The sequence below is a fragment of the Bicyclus anynana genome, chromosome 1 (genome assembly GCF_947172395.1).
Source record: "Bicyclus anynana chromosome 1, ilBicAnyn1.1, whole genome shotgun sequence".
In the NCBI taxonomy this organism is placed as follows: domain Eukaryota; kingdom Metazoa; phylum Arthropoda; class Insecta; order Lepidoptera; family Nymphalidae; genus Bicyclus; species Bicyclus anynana.
This window is the reverse complement of record NC_069083.1, coordinates 6,528,742-6,552,962: the sequence shown is the minus strand read 5'-3', so window position 1 is coordinate 6,552,962 and position 24,221 is coordinate 6,528,742. Positions and strand designations below refer to the sequence as shown.

Genomic DNA, 24,221 nt, shown 5'->3' with positions numbered 1-24,221 from the left:
CAATAGAGGTCATTATAAAAATTGTTCCTCATAAAATTGTCTACAAAAAATGTCTCTTATAGTTTTCTGTAAAATTAACGGTTTTCCGATCATAGCGCTGAGAAAGCGACTATATTGTAACGATGCACTCGTTTCCTCACCACCTTCGAGGTAGAATGCAAGGCGTGTTTTTTACATGGTTTCCCCCGTAGGCATAATCCATGATATATAATGAAAGTTTATTTTAATTAACAATTAATATTTTTTTATCAAAATTTTGAAAAATATCGAAAAAAATAAATTTTTGCGAATAATTTTTTTTTTTATTCATTGTCAATATTTTCAGCTTCACTATCATTATTGGCTACTCACAAAATGTCAAGTGGAGTTATTTCTTGATTTAAATCTACATCTTCATCATTTTCATCATTCGTTGACTCGGCGTTTAAGCATGACTGGCCGCGGCAATGCCCACAAACTTTTGAGCATCTCAATCCAATTTTTTTGCATCCACATTTGCCGCCACAACCTTTTGTACAATTACAAAAGATTGTATTCAGTAGTTCATCGGGTGCTGGTGGTAATAAAGTCATTATTGGATGCAGCATATAATTTTTTAACTCCCAACCCCACTGTTCTGGATCGATGTCTCTTCCTAGCCAGGTTTGTATTTGGTAATATGCTCGAAAAATATGCTGTTGAGCTGAAGAAGTAGGTGGTAATGAAGGAAATTTTACAGCTGTACTTTGTCTTGTTAATTTAGCAAAGCTGTAGCTTTTATCTGTAATTATCAATTGAATTTTCTGATTTTGGAGCAGCTAGTAGAAAATGTATTCCAGTATTGACAATGACATCTCGAGAGCAATTTTCTTGTTGGAATATTTCTGTACAATTGTTTAAATCGGGTCTTTTTTCAAACATCTTCATGACTTTCAATTTTCCTTTCCCAAAAAGTGCTGAAGTTGTATCGCATCCGGTCATGGCATGCAGAAACAGAATATTTTTTTTGCAATGTGGATACTTGTTGAGGCTATCAGTCGAGTATATTTTTGTTTCAGCATTGTTTTTTCCTGGTTTTTTGAAAAAAAATGGATGTAGATTGATCAAGTATTTGAGTGCGTGCTATGAGTATACTCAGTCTAACTGGCAGTAGCAGGTATAAAGGGACGGGTCTGGAAACAATGAAATACGAAACATCTGCCATTGAAGGTCATTAGAATGAGATATAGTACGTCTTACTAAAAACCTAAACCCCTATACGATAAATATATCTTTCTGGAAACATCTAAATGTAAAATAAAAGATTTAGAGACATTTACAAACATTACTAAAAAGCAATTGAGTTTACGCCTTGGTGTACGGTATACAATACCGTATGTGAGTGCATTCTTGCCGCTTTCTCAGCGCTATGATCGGAAAACCGTTAATTTTACAGAAAAACTATAAGAGACATTTTTTGTAGACAATTTTATGAGGAACAATTTTTATAATGACCTCTATTGACGTCCGAGCAATAGGTCGCGAAATATTTGCAAAAAACTGATTTTCGTGACCTTTTGACCTCTGTAATTTTTTTAGCCGGCACGATATCGATGTCGATTTTTCACAACTTCATAATAACGCCGTAATAAAGGTGTATACAAAAATTCAGCTCACTAGGAATTTTTCCCCAGATTGAGGTATAAAATGCCTAAAATTACTGGACTATAGATATATTATGCAAAATATTCAATAATATGAATTGTTATTAGCACGAAACTACTTAGTTTAGAACAACAACACCTTTTATACTATCCTGCATTGCAATCCAGACTTATTTCGTTCAGAATCCTTGGTTTATTCGTCGCCCTCGCAAAATGAAAGAAAGAAAGAAAGAAAGAAAAAATATTTATTTTTAAGTAATGCCACATATCACATTAAATCTAAATTATAACATATTATGGCTTAACTGTCCACTCAAACAGTGGAGCACTAAAGAATTCCCTGTAATATGTGGCAAAACCTAGAAAAAGGCCCCAACTACTTTCAATAAAAAAAGTATGCAGCACTGATTTTCAGTTTGGACCCAGTTCAGGTGCCAAATCAGGTGCAAATGTGGAAATTTCAACTCAGTTTCAGTTAGGAAACACAAAATGGATAAGGGTTAATAATAGAAATGATATAAGTAATGTGCTTGTGAAAGATACATTTAATATGATCACACAGTTCCTTCTAAATTTAAAGCTTTGTCAACAATATTGTATCGACAAAATACGATAACAAATAACAACAAGTAGTTAGTTTAGTAACATCTAAAGGGAATGTAGCACAAGTTTTTCTCACAACCATAAAGAAAGACTGAGTGATTAGCCACCAATCAACACCTATTAAAAATCTAGTTTACCTCTATTGCCATTGCTCTCCCGACAAAAACTTCCCCCACATAACTAACAACTAACAAGCGAACCACTTAGGTCGTAGACGAATACCTCAGCGCAATCAGCGCTCAATTATTTCTCCGAGCAGCTCAACACTGAATTCCTTCTGAGCCACGCCACCGGTTCCAGGGAATACCTCCCTTTTACGGCATCTGCCCTAGATAGGGAGGTCACTGGCTCATTCGTGGGTCGTACTATCATAACTTTCCCGTGCCGATTTTTCTCAAGGAATGTTTCGTTTCCAATTTTTCTTAAAACTTTAATATTGAGCCACGTCGTAAACCTGATTCTCTATGTGACACGAACCTGAATTGAATCTATATGGAAATGATATCCCCTGTTACATCGACAAATTGCATTGTGTCACACAATATCGCGTCGAATAATATTTGCAACGAGCTCTCGAGGGAAGAGGATTATTCGATAACAAAATATTTTGACAAAGCCGTGTTTTGAAGAGATTTTGCGAAAGGGAAGTCCATTATTGAATATTTTATAATACTACGATATTATTTCAATAATGGATTCTGAAAATTGAAAACCAGTATAGCAAGTTGTACTCGTACTTAAGTGAATAACTTTTCGAATTTCTTTAAGATTAAACAAGTTTACATTTACATTGAACGTGGTACAGTGAAAAAGGCAAAGGACTATCAAGAGAGAATGAATTCAGACAGTCTTTTCGGGCTATAAAGTAACTTGGAGATAATGGGACTTTGAAAGTGCAGGTTCTCCTGACATCTTTAGGTGTGAACGAGTTCTAAGTAGCTTCATTATCTCTTTTCTCAATTAGAGCAATTTGACGGAAAAATCTACCGTAACTGAATAAAAACATCTATTGATTTTGTTTTTAAAAATACTTTGGACACGGATCTTGATGTTATGTCAAGATATTAACCATGTTATTTAAGCAAATTAGCAATGACTAAAGGTATGTTAATTGACGGTGACTCAGGATTTTTGTTATACTGTGAAGTAATTACTGTAACATTGGCAAAGAGTAAGATAATAAAACGAACATGAGGAAAATGTCTGATCCGTGGTAATTTTGTTATAATCTCAGTGCATGTTCTAAAAATTATCGTAAAGATTAACATCACCGACATAAAATGATTCATGAAGTCATGATGCACAACTTACACATAAGAACTTACCTACTTAATTTTACATCATTTCGTGAAAAAAGAGGTAGGTTTCAATTTTCAGTTTAACAAGGTACAGAGTATTCAAGGCTTGGTTATTTTTGGTTCAGATGTCTTTAGTAGATGATAAGTCATTTAAGGTGGATTCAAAATTATTATCAGACGCATTCGCAAACTAAAGACGCTTCCGTTCTTTCCTTACTTTATTATCTACAACTTCTTTAGAAGGCTGTTGCATACAGTAATCTTGAGTAGAATATTAGGGACGAACAAGGTTCGCCTTTGAATATGATCAAGAGAATAAATGCTCTCTAAAAGTACGGATTTCTATTTTAGTTTCTAGCATATAACAGAGGTTGTCAATCAATAAATTCGGTAAACAACTAGGCAATGTAATTAGTTACTTACAATATACAACACAACAATACAAACTGAACAATCTAGTCAGTAAATAACAACAGATCAATGTCGTGGTTGACTAACCCTGTTGTATAGATGTAAAATACGTACGAGTAGGTATATATTACATAAGAGGAAAGTATATATTGCCATTAACTAAGTGGATGTTTTTTTAACAAAATTGGCCAAAAAACGTGTCAACTTAAAGGTACCTACTTACAAATGATTTTGTACTGGTGTGATAGCGAAAGCGTTGACCTTGTAACCCCAGTCGTCGAGCAGTCAACGACGACTCTCTATTTTGTCAATTTTACTTTTCAAGACGTTTCCGTTTTAAGAACATCATTTATTTTTATATAGGTGTATGACCGGTTTGTGCTTCAACTGAATCTCAATGCAGGAACTTCAACCAAGCTCTGAAATGTAGACGACGATTGAATATTCACTAATCCGCGTGAAATTTTTTCAAAGATCCTGCGGAGGATATTTGATTTTTTTAATGTATGCATCTTAGAGACTCTCCAGGATGCAATCTATCTTTGTACCTACTAAATTTCATCAAAATCGGATCAATGGGTAAGCCGAAAATTGATAAGAAATAAACGAGAATCGACTACTTAAACATATTGGCAAACTAAGGATAACTGCAAAATTAGTTTTTTAATGCAGTTGAAAATCTGTATAGGGGAGACCGGGGCTGGTTGTGACATTTTTTTTACAAACTGTCATATTTTTTAATTGGTTTGATTGTTTTACCCGAGTATAGGCTTGTTTGATAAAATAACTATCCAGGATCATTATTTAAAATAAAAGTTATATTGAAGACTAATAGTATTGACATAAATGTGTGATTTGTGAAAAAAAAACCGTGTAACATTCAACCCCGTGCTTGGGGCTGGTTGTTACACTACATGGGGCAAGTTGTTACAATAAAAAACAAACGTATTATGAGTTATTATTAGGAACAATCATCATAGTAAGTTACTTTTCTTAATTGAAATAACATAACATACATCTAGAAAGCAGTATATATTACAAAGAAAACATAATAATCTAAAATGAAACAATGATTTTCCTGTCCCATCTTCTTTCCTGTAGATTTCCACCCTTTGGCTGACTTTCCTTTCTTGGATTTTTTTTCCTTTTTTACTCTATTCCAGTGTCAAAGCATTTTTCTCTGGCGTATCTGTTAAAAATGCTGATTTACGAGTTTTTAATTCATATGCAAACCTTACAAATCAGCAGTTTTAACACATACGAATAAAAATAATCCAAAGTCTTTTAGCTGCCGCTTGTTCGGAAATGTCTGTAGATATTTTTCCCCGCTCAGTATTTCGTACATACGTCCTCATCCTATAATAAAAGCATGACACAACTTATGTTAGTTGGCTACAAGAACTACGGGGCATGTCACAACCTGCCCCGAGCAAATGTAACTTTTAGCCCCAACGCCAAAACTGACTATTTAAGGTTACGCAGTGAAAACATCAATAAATATAGCTGTAAAAACGCAGGTTCATTGCAAAACGTAAGCATTAGGGAGTAAAATTCACAACAAGGGTATCTCTGACACTATCGAACATAGCTTGTAAACCGATATTACTAAAAGTGTAAAATTTTACTAACCTGCAATTTTAATGAAGGTATGTTCGAGCTCTTCTCACAAGAATGCTGGCGTTTTTGGCTCTCGCGGCACGCTAGCCGACGGCGGCAAGAGTATTTGTCTCTTTCTAACGTCACTATTGCGCTTTCTGTTTCGCGGCAATTGCCACTGTAACAACCTACCCCTGTAACATCCAGCCCCGGTCTCCCTACTTAATAATGCTTTCTTCGATAATAATAATTTCAGACCAACGACCTTTTATTTTATCATTGTTTCAGGACAATCCAAACAAACAAAAAACAAACAGGACCCTCCTAGGAGAGTTTCTTAAAAAAGGGAGCTGTTTTATAACAAAAAACTAAAGAGTTCCTGCATGATAGTAAAATTCCTAAATTTATGCGGACAGAAATTCGTATATTATAATGTGTACATTGTATTAGATTATTACAAATCAGATCCTAAACCAACAAAACAAGTCATTCAATATAAAAATACAAATATTTATCGCGATACGAAAGTGTTTTTTTGTTTTCACAGAAACGCTGTTAGAAAGTAAAGAAAACTTGAAACAAGATTTCGATCTGGGTCGAACTGGTCCCAATAAGCCGCCGGCGCGGGCCCATAACCGCAAGTAAACACCAAGAACCCTTTCACATATGGTCTTAATGTTTGCATTTGCAATGCGAAGCCTGTTGTCACGTTGTGTTTGGCCTGATACCAGTATGTGGGTAGACATCTCAAATGTCCGGCAGTACAGGTTTGAGATTTAAATATTTGTGGATTCTTTTTCTCTCTTTCTCTGGTTCCCAAGAACTTTTTCTATATTAGGTATATCACTTTCTTTTTAAGAAGGCTCAGAGTAACTCAGCGCGCGTTGGGGCGAGCAATGCTTAAGAGTTTCTCTGCCTGATCGAATCAGAAATACGGAAATCAGCAGAAGCATCAAAGTTGCCAATATAACTGAACGAGTTGCAAAGCTGAAGTGACAATGGGTGGGAGATTAATAGTTCGCGAAGATATCAAACGTGTTGCCACTAGATTTATGCAGCTCAAAACCATTTCGGAGGTCCATAATAGAGGCCTATATCCAATGATAATGATGAAGATGAAGACAACTTTTATAACAATTGAACGCTGTAAAAAATAAAGGTACAATCTGCCAAGTTTAAAGAGTCTATTTTTAACAACTCGTATGCAAAAATTCATAAATTCATAAATAACAAGCAGTTGATATTGAGTATTGGGATTCCAAGGAAAAAAACAAGCTTTACATGGAAAAGACATTCAATTACCGCGGATGTTATTGTTTAGCTACTCGTAAGAACATTGTTTACAAATCGGAGTGTTTGTTAGTGGCGGAGCGTGAAGATGTGAGCTATAGAATAAACATGATGTTAATGCACTACTGGTGCGAACGAGCGGAAAAAAACATAAACAATGAAGCTTACGCGTGCACTAAACGGTTAGACATGATATTAATTAATTTGTTCTTATAATATTATTAACAAGCGGATTCCTGTTAGCATGGAAGTCTGTATACGTAACAGCACGTTTCCACAAAAATTACACAAACGAAATAAAGTAAAATTTGATACAATAAGTATAAATTATGGAGAAGAAATGAATAATAACATGAACATTTTTAAATATATTTGTGTATTAACTGACACGTAGGAATACTGGGACAATATATAGCCTATAGCCTTTCTCGATAAATGGGCTATCTAACACTGGGGGAATTTTTCAAATCGAAACAGTACTTCCTGAGATTAGCGCGTTAAAGCAATCAAACAAACTCTTCAGCTTTATAACATCAGTATAGATTACATATATCCCGAATCATCATCATCATCATCATTAACAGCCGATGGACGTCTGGATTGGACATAGGCCTCTTGCATGGACTTCCAAACAACAAGGTCTCGAGCCGCCAGCATCCAGCGGCTCCCTGCAACACGCTTGATGTCCTCAATCCACCTAGTGCGTAGTAGACCAACACTGCGCTTTCCGATGCGAGGTCGCCATTCCTGCACCTTGGAACCCCAACATCCATCGGCTCTTAGTAACTATGTGCCCAGCCTTTTGCCACTTCAGCTTCGCGACACGCTAAACTATATCAGTGAATTTGGTTCTTCTGCGGATTCTCATTCCTGATTCGATCTCGGAGAGAAACTGCTTAATTCATTTAATAACTAGTATAAATAATTATATGTATATGAAGCAAATGAGGCAATAAACCGTAACACCTACTCGGTTACATCTAATGAAAAGAGAAAGTTTATTCAAATCTCCTTTAGCATCGTTACCTACTAGTAATGCTAGGAGTGAAATTTTAAGCACTTTCGTTTTAGGTAACTTGTTGATACATCAAATTTATCGAATAAAATTAAATGTGTATTACATTGTTTCTCATTTCTTTATATGCATAAACTTTTTTTTATTTTTTAATCACACTTTTTTCTATTTTCCCTACTAAATATACTTAATATATATACTAAAAGATAATTATTAACACATGGATTTAATACTACCAGTCACCCACAACTAATTCCGCAGCGAATTCGTCTTTAGGGTTCCTTCATCGAAAGGAAAAAGGAACCCCTATAAGATCGCTTCGTTGTCCGTCTAACTGTCTGTTTGTCCGTCAAGACCCATTTTCTTAGCAACGCGTAAAAGTATAAAATTGATATTAAAGTGTTTTTCAGATAGCATGGGAACGGTGACAGTCGCCTGTATGACGTTAATACGTACTATTATCGTGAATCACGGCAAATTTTCAAGAGTGAAACGAACTGTCACCTGCACCATCCTACATGAAACGAACTGTAATATCAAGTCTGCGGTCCCTTGCTTACGCAAGATACTTAATTATGGTAAAAAAGACGTGGCCGTTTATGCCATATTTCCCATACATTCGCAGGAATTAAAACCTAGGGCACACAACGTTGACCTTGAATCATGGGCAAGAAGCAATATCTTGTAGCAAGCAAAACCCAAAAAACCGTGATGTTTTTAACATCAATATCTGTCTGTAAGTTAAAAATATTCTTCTTAAGAACGCATGGAGGAATCAAGTTTAAATTTATATCAAATACTCATTAAATATGATAATTGCTATCTCTATAAGCTGTGAAAAAGTCAAATTTCCAAGTGAATGCATTTAAATGACACGGCTGTTTGTAACGCGTATCACCACCAATCACTATACATCATTCTCAATCGCAAAGCAGTCAAAACCTATTAAGGTTGACCTAGATTCGTGGAAATTTACCAAAAGCTATAACTTATTAGATACTGAATTTTTCATTACATTTTTTTTTTGTGTGTTTATACATAACAAAACAAATTGAGATAATTTTTTCATAACATCTAATTTTATTCCTACGGAACCCCCATAGTGCAAATCCGTTTCGCGTTTAGGCGTTTTTTTTTGCGATATCCTTTGCGTTCGCTTTAAATAAAGCAAGTTTAGCATAATCTACCCACGACAGCAGCTGTATCTACTATGTCAAGCGGTCTAAAAGTTTTTGAGTGATATAAAGCCGATGTTTTAAGGTCACTCATAATACAGACCCAAAAACAACTCCTTTTTAAATTCTTGTCTATTACAACGTGACGAACAACTAACATTATAAACAGGTAATATTTCCTTTTTTGTTCATTTGTTACGATTTAACTCAAAAACTACTCTATTGTTTTTAAAAATTCTTTCACCATTACAAACGACTTCACGGAGCATATTTGAACCCCGTATTCTCTATTTCAACCCCGTATTCCCAATTGAACGAAAATCAGGCGAGTAAAACCGCCGGGCGTCTGCTAGTAAGTAATAAAAATATGCTAAATTCTGGTTTTTTTTTGTAATTTATTGAATAAAGCCACTTTACTAATGCGGCTACAGGCTTTCCATTAGTTTTTTTCATTTGATCGGAGAAGTGGTAACCAGGCTGGCCTATGCTGGCCAGATGTTCGTGAGATCAACCGACTTAAAAAAAGGAGGTTATTAATTCATCGAAATCTTTTTTTAAACAAACTGAAAGTTGTCAGCCATAAGCTAGCCACTGACGGTCCGATATACTCACATTGCCTGCAGCGGTGCCGGCATGACGTCCGGTAAAAACCACCGTGTGTTGGTCGCAATGTGCATGAGGCTCAACTAGAATTGCGACCAACACGAGTTTACGAGTATCTACCATAGGCAAGTACTGTATGTAGGCAATGTAGTTTGCACTATGATAGTTTTGGGAGTTGGCAGGTTTCAAAAGACGTCGCTAGACCAACAATCATCCAACAATAAGTAAAAGATTTTTTTCCTAATAGTATTAGACATGTTCTCAGTCGCCAAACAAGCCTTTATTTATAGTATTGTAGGAAAAAGTAGTCTGAGATGAAGACGACGTATCTCGATCTCGTGTTGGCTCATGCCGACGCTAGGTGGCGCGACTAGTTTCCGTAGAGTAGGGAGTTAGAGAGGTAGCGATCGGTTGGTGGGAACGACTTTCGATTTATGGTGCTCATCGTACGGTCGGCTTTAGTATGCCCGTGGCGTTAGAGCCGTCCACATTTCTTGTCGTGTAATTCTTTATGGATTACTTGGCGGGGAGTATAACTTGAGTGAAAAAGGAGTGTTAGCTAGCTGTCAAAGACCTTTTTAACCCTACTCACAGTGTTCACAAGTGCGTGACTCCACTCAAGGTCATTCTCTGCCATTCTAGGGTCTCATTTTGGTTACAGTTCGATTTGTTAATTAAGTTGTCCTGACAAATATTGTGAATCATAACCTTTGTTGGACATAGGTTTTCTTATTTTTTAAATCCACTTTTGAAGCCTTCTGCTAAAAGTATGTATTAAAAAAGTAAGAACCCTACACGTGAAGATTGTGTATGATAGAAAATGGTATCATTTTATCGAGGCCAATTGTTAATAGTTGAACAACTAACTACCTATATGTAAATATAGCATTTCTTAATGAAACTTTATAGAAAACCGCTTCTGGAACACGAAATACAATGGTTCCGCTTCATTTGGCTTTGTGTCGACATATTATTTTTGTCACGCCCTCAAAAGCCGTGTACGAGCGTGTCTGTTGATGCATAAGCGTAAGGCCGCGGCCACACTATGCTCCTTGCGCTGCTCCTAGCTATGCTCCTCGCCCTATCTGCCCACATTACCTACTCGCGCAATCAATTGCGACTCCCCGTACTTTTCCTTTGACTCGCGTTCAAAAACCGACAAATTAGAGGGATGGGCAGGACATGGCCACACTGTATCTGCCTCCTTACTTGCACTCGTCGAGTGTATTGCAGGCACGCTACGTTTATTTTTTCTCTCAACATAAAGCCTCAAATCATATCACAAACACAGAATACATATATTATGTCACAAAGCTATTCATTCATACAGGTTGTTTGGTAATTTTAATTACCACATGGGCAAACTGTGCTACAATGATTAATTTATAATAGTTCCTTGGCATTGGCTACAAAAATTCAGGCTTCCTTATAATATATGAGATAAATCTAGAAGGCCAATTATATATATTGTTTACCAATTTATTTTTGTTAATTCTTTTATTGTAAAGTATTGTATGCTACTGCATGTAAGTAGCCATTGTAGCACTTGTGCACATTTATTTTTGGTTTTTTTTAAAGAATATTTGCCATATGTTTTAAATATGACCAATATTCCTATTACCGTCCAACTAGTTGGGAATGACTATATTAGGAGTTGGTATGACAATAGTCCAACAGGGCAGGGATCAAACCACCACCCCTCAGTGATGAGTCAGATTGCTTTACCATTGATTTATTGAGGCTCTATTTAAATTACAATGGCCCTCAATACTTGACAGTGACATAAATAACTGTTCTAAACATTTCTTCCTCTATTATTTCCTACTCTTACTTTAACATTCATTTGGTAATGTCCCTATGCTACCTGTACACTGTTCTACAAGCTTTTGTTTTCGTATGAGGGGAAAAAGCATTTCTTTTGTTTCTCATTTCACACAAAGTAAAAACTAGGTACATACAGTCAATATGTTCATTTTTAGATTCATATCATCAATATAGAATAGGTGTGTCGAAAAAAGACAGAGACCTATCCTATAATGATGGTTCAAATGTTTACTATATCATGAATTTTTAACCTCCTGCAAATTGTTAATGATTTGATTAATTACAATAATAATTATTGAAAAATAATCATCTTTAGAATATTTTTTTAATGGCCCACTGGCCTAACTCTTTATAGGAGTTAATTTGGAGCTCACACCTACCACATAATCTATTGCATGGTGGGCTTAATATAATAATGTGGGACTCTGTAACCAAGTACCATAAGATGATAGTGAAAAACATTGAGACAATGGTAATCTGCTTTCTACTGAAAATTTATTTGAAAGTAAAATATTTGAAAGCCCAATCTTGAATGAATCTCATGGACCAAAGTCTTTTGAAACAGCAGATTATTTTGTTATAATATGTCGAACACTTAAAATTAAAGTCACAAGGGCTGCAAAAGTGCCTTGGTCAAAGAACTTACAATAAACTCAGTATCAAAATAAAGTGTGGTGATGGTTTAAAGTGACATTTTTAGTTATAGCATAACAGCCTTTAGTTAGTTTTGTGTGTGTTGGTCTTAATATTTGTTATCTCCTGGCATTCTGGTTTGATCCCTGCCCCATTGGTCAACTGTCATATCACTCCTAGCACAGTCTTTCCCGACTAGTTGGGAGGGGAATCAGAATATTGGTCATATTATAAATGATATAGCAAATATTCTTTAAAAAAAATATATATTTATTATCTCCTGGTTTTCTTCACTTTGGTTTATATGTTGCTATCACAACCTATTTTGCAATATATTATGATGTCTGTACTGCTACATGGACTACTAAGATCAGAAATGGGCAAACTTTTAGCTTTTATAAAATACTGTGTCATATATACCGTGTTGTGTGTAAAATATTATGTGCCCCCTCTAAAGAGCAACTGTTGAGTTTCTTGCCGGTATCTTCTCAGCAGAACCTGCCTTCCAAACCGGTGGTAGAATCTTTACAAATAGTCAACTGACGTGTCAAAAGTGCTTGTAAACTGAGTCTACTTGAAATAAATGATTATTGATTTGATTTTGATTTGATTTCTAATGCAAGTGTGCACATCATTCCATTTTTGTTTGGCTAATCGTCTACTAGCTATGTACAGACTACTGTAGGCAACTATGGAGTTAAGACTTTGGTGGCCTGTGATTTTAGGACATAATGGGTTTTAAAGGTCTAGAACCTCAATTTTTCAGTAATAATAACATGATTTTTTACATTTTCTATGGGGTATCATGAGATATCATTTATCTTAATCATATCATCAAAAACTTAGCATCTGTTACTGTTGAGTCTTACAAAACCTTTTGAATGGTAGAAAAACCAAGATAACATAGGTACCTCTTAATCTTCGTGAAAAGCTAAACATTCCCAGGATTTTAGACATGATAGCCCAGTTGATATGAAATATGGTAAAGTAAAACATTGTGAGGAAATCTGCATACCTGAGAATTTTTTTAATTCTCTGTGTGCATTGTCTGCCAATCCTCACTGGGCCAGCGTGGTGGACTAAGGCCTAACCCCTCTCATTCTGAGAGGATACTCATGCTCAACAGTTAGCTGAATATGGGTTGTTAATTAAACAGAAGAGATCTAATAATAAAGACATTAGACATGAGCTAGGTTAAAAGTGGATCTTATAAGGAAGTGATTTTCGTTGGAATTTAAATTCATTGAAATATATTTCAGTTACTTCTGGATGCAACTACTCTTAATGGCAAGTGGCGATACCCTCATATCAAATATCAGCGTGGCAGTTTTAGACAGTTCTCATAATATTGGTATTTGCACCACATCGTACCAGAACGCTATATCGCTTGGCGGTTATATTTGTTAGTCATCACTGGAACGTTAGTCTAGTCTATAAAATATCAATTTACACAATCGATGTTTACACAAATTTTTTGGCTGATAAAGCTGTTATTTGGTTATAATATAATATTATCACGTTTCCTATTACGTATATACTAATAAAATTGTACTTATTACCCACAATGGAATATTGTGGTTGAATAATATGGTTATTTTACCACAACGGAAATATATTAAATAAAAAAGCTTTTCAAAACAAGGTCTCGTCAGGAAATACGTGACGTTTTCAATTATTTATCGTAAACGATTCGATTTCAATTTGTAAATGTGAAAATATCGTAATAGTGATTAGCATAGTATTCACCTCTTCCAAAGCGTTGATAGTTTGCCGGCATTGTGGCATACGCGAAACAAACGTAGAGGTGGTTGGCGAACTGTAATCCTCTCGAGTTTCGTCAATAAATTCACCGATACCAATAAGACCCGGCATTATAACACAATATTTTATTTGCACTAAAACGAATTCTCGATAATCATTCAATTAAAACCAAACACATTACAAAAAACATTTTTCTAAATACTCAATTTAAAGGGAACACATTTTGTTAACCACAAATCACTGCGCAAAATAAAAACAATTTCGCATCAAGTTAGCAAACAAACACATCCATCTCTGTAATCATGAATGAACAAACTAAAACTAATTGAATTGAATGAAGTGATGTTGTAAGAAATAGAATGGCGAACGATTGTGAATGAAATGACTGGATATTGACTATAGACAACTGTCAAAGTAAATAGGGTCAATGACAGAGCTCAGACGTGGGCTGTAAATGGACCTGCTCTACCTCGCTAGAGGTTGCCCCTCTGTCAAAGTAAAAGATCAACGATCTAACGCGTTAATAAAACTGTTTATAAAGAATCGATGTCTTATTGTTGTAATCGTTTTTTCGTTTAAAGAACTCCTTAAAAATTATGGTTTGTGTACTTAAACGGCATAAAAAATGGCCAACAACTTCTAGTTGACTAAAAGATGAAGTTACGTTTCATCATTCTAATAATTATATATTGACATTTAAGTAAAGGTTGTATTTTATATAATGGAAATGTAACTTACATAAATTACTTAATCACGTCAAATTTTTAATTAATGTCTAAACGTTATGTCTGTTGATAAGTGTAGAAATTACACGAAGTGTTTTGCGAATCAAATTTATAGTTGTGTGAAAGGACACAAAATATATTTGTTGGTGTTTAATAATTTTCGATGTGTGGGTTTATCTAGTCCTCCTTTAAAAAAAGGACATAATTTTATTAGTAAATTTGAGTAAACCCATTAATTGATTATGAAACACGGCTAAAACTCACGTGATATTAGGTCGGAGTATGCCCGACTAGTTTCGAACCCATACGGGGCCCTTAGTCATGAGCTGGTTCTTGCATCGCGGCACGATCCAAACTGTAAACCCATATGTTGTATCTGGTCTGATCGTGCGATGCATCTCCTTATTTGATTACTCTATCTGTCATAGAGTAATCAACATTGATCAAAAAATCGTAGAAGGAGATTAAATAAATATAATCTGTCTACGTTGTGTCATAGACTATAGAAATGTATATCAAGTCAGCATTGCCAACTTGTAAGGAGTTCCTGAACTTGCGGGGAATTGCATCTAATGTTAGAACCATTTTTTTTCAAGTAATCAGTAAAACAAAATACATAGATCGTAACAGTACTTTTGTTATTTTGATCTATATCTTTAGAAGGATCGTTGTGTGCCATGTGTTGTTTTCGCATTGGTTGGCATGTGGAATAGCTCTAGGTATGTGAGAGTGTTTTGGTCATTCCTGAAATCTTGATCGCTAAGTGAAACGTTTTTGATATATTCAACTATACTATATATCCTAACGACTACTATAAACTCGATAAAAATATACTCAGTAATACCCAGGGTGATTGTCAAAAAATGGTAAATTATCCTATTAATATTATATAAGTAATAAAATTAAAAAATGGAATTTTAAAATGGCAAAAGCCCCAATGAATAATATGAATAAAAACTAAATTAATTTTACTTTATCCTTTATTTCTGCTGGCAGGGAATGAAATATTTTATAATAAATATTTTTTTTGCCATATTTGGGGAAGTTCACTTATTTTATGGGGAATTAGAAAAATAGATATTGGCAACGCAGTTCAAAAAATAATGACGGAGCTGTCACGGGGTTTGTTCATAATATTTTAAACATTTAATTTTCCTTAGAATTCCTAAATACTACTCTATTTGAAAAAAGTATACTTACATAATAAGATTTCATAGGTAATAACGATTGTAAAATGTTTGGAAAGTATAAATACTTTTAATTTTCTTTACAGAAATTAGTGAAGTCTGGTCAAGATTATTTGACCATCGCCCTTTCCTCAATGGTGAAATTAAGTTTATGTTAAAAGAATTTGAGGTAATTGAACTATTATTGTATATAATTATTATCTAATATTATTATTTTTTAAATTCATAAAAAAAAACTATCAGTTTCCTCGCTTTAAGATTAAGGTAGGGGAGACCCCCCTACCCCTCCCCCTATTAGGGTAAGTCTCTCTAATGTTTAATCAATTTTTTTTTTATTTATAGGAAAAGAGAGGTGACAGAGAAGTGGAAAACTTGTTTGCAATTCTCGAAAACTTAACAGACATCAAAGACACACAAGTTGAAAAAATCACAAAAAGTTCAGTTGCAGTGTTTCCTGTACTGTTGGAAAAGTTAGATCAGGCTGTAAAACTTTCTGAAGAAGTTGAAAAAGATTATCTTGAGTTACAGAAGGTATATAAAATCTGTTTTCTCATAAATATGAATAGACAGGTGCAATCCATCATAATATGTTCAGCTGTGTCATCCCTTTTATATATATTTGTAGAGGAGACGTCTGACAAGCTCAAACGGGTGATCAGTCCTAACTAGAGACTATACCACCCAATTCCAGTGGTACAGGACACTGGTTCGCTGGTATCTCAACAGTGTTCCCCTTTCAAACCTTCCTGTAGCCCTTTGTGAACCTAACAATTATTTCCCATCTTACCAGCATGAACATGGGACACTCTGCTTATAGTGATAGCTGGTCTCCTCACCACAACCTGGACATGATGGATCTTCTGATGGATGAGGTGTCTATTAGCAGACAGTTTTTTTTTCAGTCCAAATTGTCATGCCAGCTACCAGTGCTATATTTCTGGTTATGGTTGGTTATGGTTCTGCTATGTTGTTCTGCTATAACAGTAGTTGTTTTGTTTCCTTCTTGTTAGATGACTTCAGGAACATTTTTGATTGTTTTTATTTTGTAGAGCTGTTCCATTGTATATACGATTTTCTTTCTGTGATTCCTTCAATAACCCTCTTTGGTATTGTGTATGGAATAGGTAGGCAGGGCTTCGGCCTACTCTCTTACCAATGGATGTTGCAGCTGATCATTATGATGTAAAAAAGTATCTTATTTAATTACATGAAACGTTAAGTGAACAATGTAATAGATCAAGTAGCTCTAGTGTAGTGGAATCAGTCTAAAATCTAAATTATACAGTGCTAGTTCTATGGATGACAAAATAACATATCTTGTCTTACCAACAATATGTGATACTATGGACTATGGTTATGGTATGCTTATAGAAATGTTTTACAGTAAAAATGTACTTACTGAAACATCACACTGTAAAAATTATCTGTATGTAGTGATTGTAAGACAGACTTTTTGAAGTTTTCTTGCCCATGGATATAGAAGAATGTAATGGATGTCATTCATACCTATTTTTAGTTACTAAAATTGTTATTTAATATTTTTATGTATTTTTTTCAGATTAATCAAAAAAAGAAAGCTGAAAACTTTGAGAAAAGGCAAAAAGAATGGTCTCAGTTTATTGATGACATGAACTTCAAGTGCCAAAGGATTGATAACACATTTGAAGAAAAAGAAGAGGAACTAAGAGACTTGTACGCTGACCTTAATCACAAGTTAAATATAACCAACAATAATTAAACATGGATCTTAAAGGTTCATTAGTTGATACCAACATAAGAATTTACCCTTCTGAAAAACTAATTGCATTTATACAAACAGTACCACATTCTGATGAAGTACCTCATAATATTTTGCAAATAATAAAAGCAAATTCCAAAAATAATTTTAAAAGTTACAAACTTGAACTTTTGAAATCAGTGCAATTAAATAATTCAGATATAGAATATTTAAAAACTGTCAGAGATAGTTTTGATGAACTTCATAAGGATAAAGCGGTTGGGACTGATGAAGAGCTAGAAAATGAAAATAGAGAATCCGCAACCAAAAATACAGCAGATAAAAAGGTGGAAAATAAAACAGATACACATACTGAACCAGATAACAATAAAGGTGCAGAAAATGAAAATGACAGCCAAAGTGAGGACAAAAAACCATCAAAAGAAAGTCTAAACAGTGATGAGAGTAAATCACAAGAACAAGGACCTTTTCTTGTTACATCAGATATAGACTGGTTATATATGCATATTAAAACTAGGAGAAGCAACGGTGAAAAAAACGTTCCTCATTTACACACACTCCTTGAGGGTGCTTCTATTGAAATGCCTGAAAATGAAACCATTAAAAGGAATCCTGTTCTAGAAGCGAGATGTGTTAAACTGAGAGCCCAGCAAGAAGCTCGTGAATATAGAAAAATGACAAAAGGCGTTGATAATGTTCGAATGAGATTTCCTGAAGACAGTATTTCATATCAATGTAAGTATAAGACTTTCCAAATAATCCTTTTTTTGTGGCTTTTTTCTGCTATTTTTATATAAAAATAAAAATAGCAGACAACCTATAGTTTCACATGCATAGTTCACGTTCCAGTATTAGTTAGTTAACCTATGTTAGTTAGTGATGATGTCACTTTCAATTGGTAAAAGAATTATCAAACTCAATTTATTATTATTATATTATTGGAGGCAGCCGAGCCGAGAAACTGAGAAATATTATAGGATTGCACAAAATCTCTGCTCCTCTTGAGTGGACAGAAACTTGCGAGCTTGTTTAAAATTTATTTAAAAACGGTAAGCGGAGCGGGTATCACATCTGCAACTCGGCTTCTTATTACTTTCTCACTCCACTCCGCCGACTGCAATCAGCGACGTCTCGGCGGCAGCCTACGGCAGTCGGCGACATCTCAGAGGCAGCTGACTGCAGGATAGGATTTAGTATAGGCCTACTTGTATACCACATATTTTAACAACTACTACAGAGCTAGGCCTTTTCTTGTGAGTGTGGTACTCCAGTGCAGGTTGGTGGGCTTAGTTGGTTATAATAACACTATCCATTTCTTTGTTTCAGTGAAACAAATCAATCGTCACCTGATTGCCATTGGTCAATTTATAATATCAATATTTGCTGGATTCCTCTTTGGATTTAGAGGGGTCGAATGGATGGTCGGCAATTTAGATTTTGGATTCAGGTTGCTTTTAGGTGTAATGGTTGCTTTAGTGATTGCTTTGGCTGAAATTTATTTCCTAGCGAAGAAGTTGAATGAAGAATTATGTATACCTGACACTGTTCAACTTGGAGGTCCAGTGAAATTTGCTGATGAAGATAGTTATAACTACAAAAACAATGAGTCTGGGACAAAACCACATCAGGATTAAAAAGATAACTTTCTCTATTAATTATAATACTTTCTAATATAATAAATCCAGCCTGAAGCAGAACAGAACAGTTTTTCTGACTAAATGGAGTGGAACAAATACCTTTTATACCTTAGGGACATACAAATAAGTATATAATACCTTAAAGACATACAGTGTTTAACATATTATATGTAAATTAGTAAAAACAATAAAAATATTAATTAAACACTTGTTTTAATATTTAAATCTTTTAGAATAGGTATTGTAATCTTTTACAAAATTATAAGTACATGATGCGAGTAGTAAATTAAATATTAAATAGTACAGTCAGGACAACAATTCTGATATAATATTTTTTCCAACATTTCCCTTCACTGCGCTGCTCCTATTGAGCGTAGTATGATGAAAAGTATACTATAACCTGCCTGTATGAAGAATAATTGTACCAAGTTTCGTTAAAGTCCGTCGAGTACTTTTTGTTTCTATAACGAACATACAGACAGACAGACAAAAGTTTTACTGATTGCATTTTTGGTATCACTAATCACCCCCTGATAGTTATTTTGGAAATATATTTCATGTACAGAATTGACCTCTACAGATTTATTATAAGTATAGATTATTATTATCAATAAAAATTAAGGTTTCAGGGTTAATAAATCAAAATGATTTCATTTAGTAAACTTAATATGTATTCATTTTAAAAATCCATATGAATGTCTTTTAAATTGTTCAGTGTCTCGCCTCTCCCGGAATAGAGTTTTTCCTAAAGCTTCATCTAAACACACAGCTGCAATTCTGAAAAAAAAAACATGCATGTTTATGTTATCTACGTACTAATAATATAATGTGTAACTTTGCAATTGGATGTTTAATATTCAATCATGCAAAAACAGCCAAATTAATTTTGATGGTACACATATTTTAGTTAATAATCGTGGATGATATAATTTTATATTTGAACATATCACATACCAGATTATAGAAAGGTTTTTTTTATTCAAATTTATTGGAATAAAAAGTCTACCATTTTATAGAGTTCTTTAAACTGATATTATAGCAATATACAATTTTTATGGCATAAACAGTTTTGTTTCTATATGAACTTGGTTGACAATTTTAAGGGACTAGACCAGAGTAATGTGATTTCAATTTCAACTTGATACCTTAACATCTTCTCGAGGTAAAGAATTGTGACAGACTGATGTTTTTGACACCAAGGGTAAGAAACCTTAAAAATTAATCCAATGTGGATTAAGTAACAGCCACCCAGTATATTAACTGAAATAGTATATAGTATTCAGAAGAGTTTCAGAGTTCAAAAAAAAAATTGATACAAACATTCCCTGATTTATGGCATCTCTCAAATTTTGTGGTGAGACACTGCCGGGGCCATGCATGCTAATCACACTGCATTTGGCTTCAAAAGCAGGTAGTTCCTCTTCATCTTCATAGTCATTGTAATATTTAGGGTTTCCCGTAACTCCAACAATGAGCGATACCAAACTACAACTTTCCTCCTCTGCAGTCGGATCTACAACACACTTCTCACCTATCCTGCACAATGTTACCTGCAACATGGGGTTTATAATTGTTAATCTTACAAAAAATCTGATTTAGGTATAAACATAGCTGCGCATTAACTCATTAATCCGTTAAATTTTAATAAATTGATAAAATCAACAAAAAAAAATTATGGCAATTTCCCCCAGTGCTCATCCTTATTTTTCCAATGGTGATCTCACACAATGATATAAAAATGAAAATTTACAGACACATAAACGGATTAGCGAATAACGTTAACTTGCGTTAATTCTTCCGAAATGGCTCTAACTTTTTGTAGCGGATTAATGAGGTTAACTATTTGACTAATGATGCCCAGCTATGGGTATAAATGCTGTATAAATAACTCAATGAGTGACTTATGCAGTAACATAACTCACTGATGGTCATAGTATTTCTGTGTGAATGAATGAATCAAAAATGAGGAGAGAGATGTATAAGAAAAAAATAAATGAATAAAAAAAGCAGAGTACAAAATTACTGTGACTATGAATAATTATGAACCTATTCAAATATCTACAATCAATATAATTGTTAATCTTACAAAAAATCAGATTAAGGTATAAATGCAGTGCAAACAGGTGTTGCCAGTGATGACTTAAGGATCTGCTGCTTGGCTGATAACTATGGGCCTAATAAGATGGCTCTATGTCACTTGGTGAATTATGCTCATAGTATTTCTGTGTGAATGAATGAATGAATCAGAAACGAGGAGAGAGATGTATAAAAAAAGAGGTAAATAAAAAACTAGAGTACAAAATTACTGTGACTATGAATAATCAAATATCTAGAATTTGACCAAGCATCTGTTTGTTATTATATATATTATAGTCAAAGCAGTTACTTTTACTAGATTAAAGAGGTTACTACACCATTGGTGAGTTGCTTATTGATTAAGATGCTTGGAGGCTGTTGGATCATCTTCTACCCTTCACACAGGAAGTAAATCATGATTTTTTTTAAAGAGCAACTGTTGAGTTTTTTGCCGGTTTCTTCTCAGCAGAACCTGCCGTCCGAACCGGTGGTAAAATCTTTACAAATAGTCAACTGACATATCAAAAGTGCTTGTAAACCGAGCCTACTTAAATGAATTTTGAATTTTTTTTGAATATTAATAAAACAATATCTAACCAAAAGTGGTGCAGATCCAACATCCAACCATTTGCTGTCAAATGGATCATCTGATAATTGCAAGTCTACATTGCCACCATCCATGAGCGCTGCTTTAACAAATGGTATTCTAGTGTTAAAAAGAGCAGCTTTTACTGCAAGTGACACTGCATCACACAGGTTTCCACCACATTCTAGAATCTAGAAAAAATAAAATTGTCATTCAGTTATTCCCAGATTGTTTCAGAAGTCTTTGCTATCAATGTTTTGTGTGCCAATTTCACAATAGTATTTGCAGAGATGTGCATAGTATATACTGTATGTAAAACAGTACAAAATGGAAAATTCCTTTTCCTATACATTCCTTTGTAATCATTTTTGCATCTACAAAGTGCACTCAAAATGAAGACTTAAATAGAAATGTGTCATCTGGATTGTAGGAATTAAATCTATTCTTTAACCAGTTCATTAAGTATATAATAGTTCTTTAAAAGAATAGAATACAAGACAATAGCATACAATAGAAGGATACAATTTTTGTTACAATACAATGAATTAATTAAGATTTATTTTAATTTATGTCCCTTACTTCTTACCAGTATGTCAATGTAGAGTTTCCAACACTGTTTCCCTTCAAATATACATAACTGTTTTAGATTGAAAGCTTGTGCTGACTGGTATGCTCTCAGCATTATATTGGATATGCTGTTAGCAAGTTGCTCTCCACCACGGCCCTCAAACTCTGGTGTTGCATTTGCTGAACTAAAAATAAATTATATCACTTAAGCAATCAAAACTCAAACAGTGAATGAATGCATTTACTTTATAACAAGAAATATAAATGGAAATAATAATTGTCATAAAGACCAGAGCTTAAATCTACTCAGATTGATGTGCGGCTAGATCAATAATGAGTTAGAATGGTTGAGTGATTAAAAATGCTTACCAATCAACAAAAAATTCAATCTTGCCTAACCCCGGTTTATCAGGCTTGGGAACATCTATTTCTGTTTTGACACCAACCAAAATGTCTGTATTTGCAAGCCTGAGCCTCGCTGAGCCACTTGCATGGCTAACCACATCTGTCTCCAGTTCCATTGGCCTGTAGTCGATGTTTGACCTCCCATCTGACCGGTATTCATTCTAAGTAATAAAACATGATTAATTAATTATTATTTCATAAAAATAAATGTAATACAAAAATATTATCATTGTCAATATTGACCTATATTTTATTAAATAATAATGTTATAAGAGGAGCTGCTCAAGTGCAGGTTGGCGGCCTTAGGGTTATTTTAACAAATTGCTTGACAGTAAGTTAGGGTTTTGGCCCTTTTGAGGGTATTCTTATAGTGGTAACATTTGAATGTGTAATTATTACTATAAGGTGTTTATGATAATAAGCAGGACCTTTGAGTTAATAATTTATAGAGCATATTAACTCAAAGGTGTTACACTAACTTACTAAACGCAGCCTGGTATTAAGAATTTGTTGTAAGACAGAAAAGTTTACAACGTCTTTCTATTAGCTCAAACCAGAAACTCAACTCTCTAGTCAAATCTGAAAACCACTAGACCAATAAGTATAGCAGAAACAAGTTCAAGGCTTACACAACATTACTTTTCAAAGTGCTTAAATATATAACTTCTCCAACTTGCATAGTAATGAATGACTGTAACTCAGAAGTGCCGAGTAGTGTGAATAAGAATATCTGTTTGCTACAACTATAGAGCAATATTGTATTGTAAATGTTTAAATTTTAATTAACTGTTGCTCTAACCTTAACGCCGTGTGTAATATAAACTTTTTCTGTATGGCTCAATAAAATACCAGCCATTTTTCTCTCGTTTAGTTATTTAAATATGTAGTTGTGTTTTAACATAAAACAGAAACACTATACTATCTGAGCAGTGAACACAGGTATTTTATTTTTTGTTTACAACTTTACAAAGTTTACAAATCTTCAATTACAAATTTTGCACAGACCACAAAACAATGAGGTCCAATCCACAGATATGTTCCTGGATATTAAATTCACAGATTATTAAAATGATACGATTACCAAGATTCTAAAAAATGAAACTTCTACATTTAAATCGTAAATTACTTACAATAAATTATTTAGTAATTTATGTACCTGACTAGAAGAATAATAATCTGTTGAGAGCGCCACAATTACTTTATAACAGTCTGTGTAAAACAAAGAAATTTTCATAGAATCCTATGGATGCAAACACAGAACACTCTATGCCACGAATAATATTTTTGGCGGGAGTCAAGATTAGCGCGTTAATTCAAACACTATTATTTAACGTATTTAGAAGTTTATGATTTTTGTTATATTAAGCGACAAAAGTGTCCGTTTGTCGTCGATAGATTACTGGTTGCTTGTGTAACTGTGAAATTTGACAATGAGTTGAAGATGCCACAGTCAAGCCACAGCATAAGAA

At 34.1% G+C, this 24,221-nt stretch overlaps 4 protein-coding genes across 10 annotated transcripts in view; 2 read left to right on the top strand and 2 right to left on the bottom strand.

Annotated features, from left to right (window-relative positions):
* LOC112052505 (arfGAP with SH3 domain, ANK repeat and PH domain-containing protein) overlaps positions 1–14,156 on the bottom strand; it is a 91,627-nt gene extending 77,471 nt beyond the window's left edge. For all 5 annotated transcript variants that reach the window (XM_052884266.1, XM_052884270.1, XM_052884268.1 and 2 more), the window contains exon 1: positions 13,817–14,156. In XM_052884266.1, the coding sequence (XP_052740226.1) occupies positions 13,817–13,942 (126 nt within the window). In that variant the 5' untranslated portion in view covers positions 13,943–14,156. The remainder of the gene's footprint in view (positions 1–13,816) is intronic.
* Positions 14,157–15,617: 1,461 nt separating this feature from the next.
* Positions 15,618–17,481, top strand: LOC112052510 (biogenesis of lysosome-related organelles complex 1 subunit 5). 2 transcript variants are annotated; one of them, XM_024091621.2, is made up of 4 exons: positions 15,618–15,678; positions 15,830–15,912; positions 16,086–16,274; positions 17,302–17,481. In XM_024091621.2, exons 1-4 carry the CDS (start codon positions 15,660–15,662, stop codon positions 17,479–17,481), a joined length of 471 nt encoding a protein of 156 aa, XP_023947389.2. In that variant the 5' UTR covers positions 15,618–15,659. The 2 variants fall into 2 exon arrangements, with proteins under 2 accessions (XP_023947389.2, XP_023947390.2); XM_024091622.2 differs by lacking the exon at positions 15,618–15,678 and adding an exon at positions 15,681–15,746.
* Positions 17,482–17,483: 2 nt separating this feature from the next.
* Positions 17,484–19,323, top strand: LOC112052508 (uncharacterized). The gene is made up of 2 exons (XM_024091619.2): positions 17,484–18,216; positions 18,808–19,323. The coding sequence occupies exons 1-2, from the start codon at positions 17,484–17,486 to the stop codon at positions 19,113–19,115; spliced, it is 1,041 nt and encodes a 346-aa protein (XP_023947387.2). The 3' UTR covers positions 19,116–19,323.
* Positions 19,324–19,766: 443 nt separating this feature from the next.
* LOC112052509 (exosome complex component RRP42) lies at positions 19,767–23,772 on the bottom strand. 2 transcript variants are annotated; one of them, XM_024091620.2, is made up of 6 exons: positions 23,552–23,772; positions 22,717–22,913; positions 22,367–22,532; positions 21,792–21,971; positions 20,439–20,668; positions 19,767–19,895 (listed from the first exon to the last, which is right to left on the bottom strand). In XM_024091620.2, the coding sequence occupies exons 1-6, from the start codon at positions 23,606–23,608 to the stop codon at positions 19,793–19,795; spliced, it is 933 nt and encodes a 310-aa protein (XP_023947388.2). In that variant the 5' UTR covers positions 23,609–23,772; the 3' UTR covers positions 19,767–19,792. The 2 variants fall into 2 exon arrangements, with proteins under 2 accessions (XP_023947388.2, XP_052740220.1); XM_052884260.1 differs by lacking the exon at positions 21,792–21,971.
* Between the last annotated feature and the right edge of the window lie 449 nt (positions 23,773–24,221).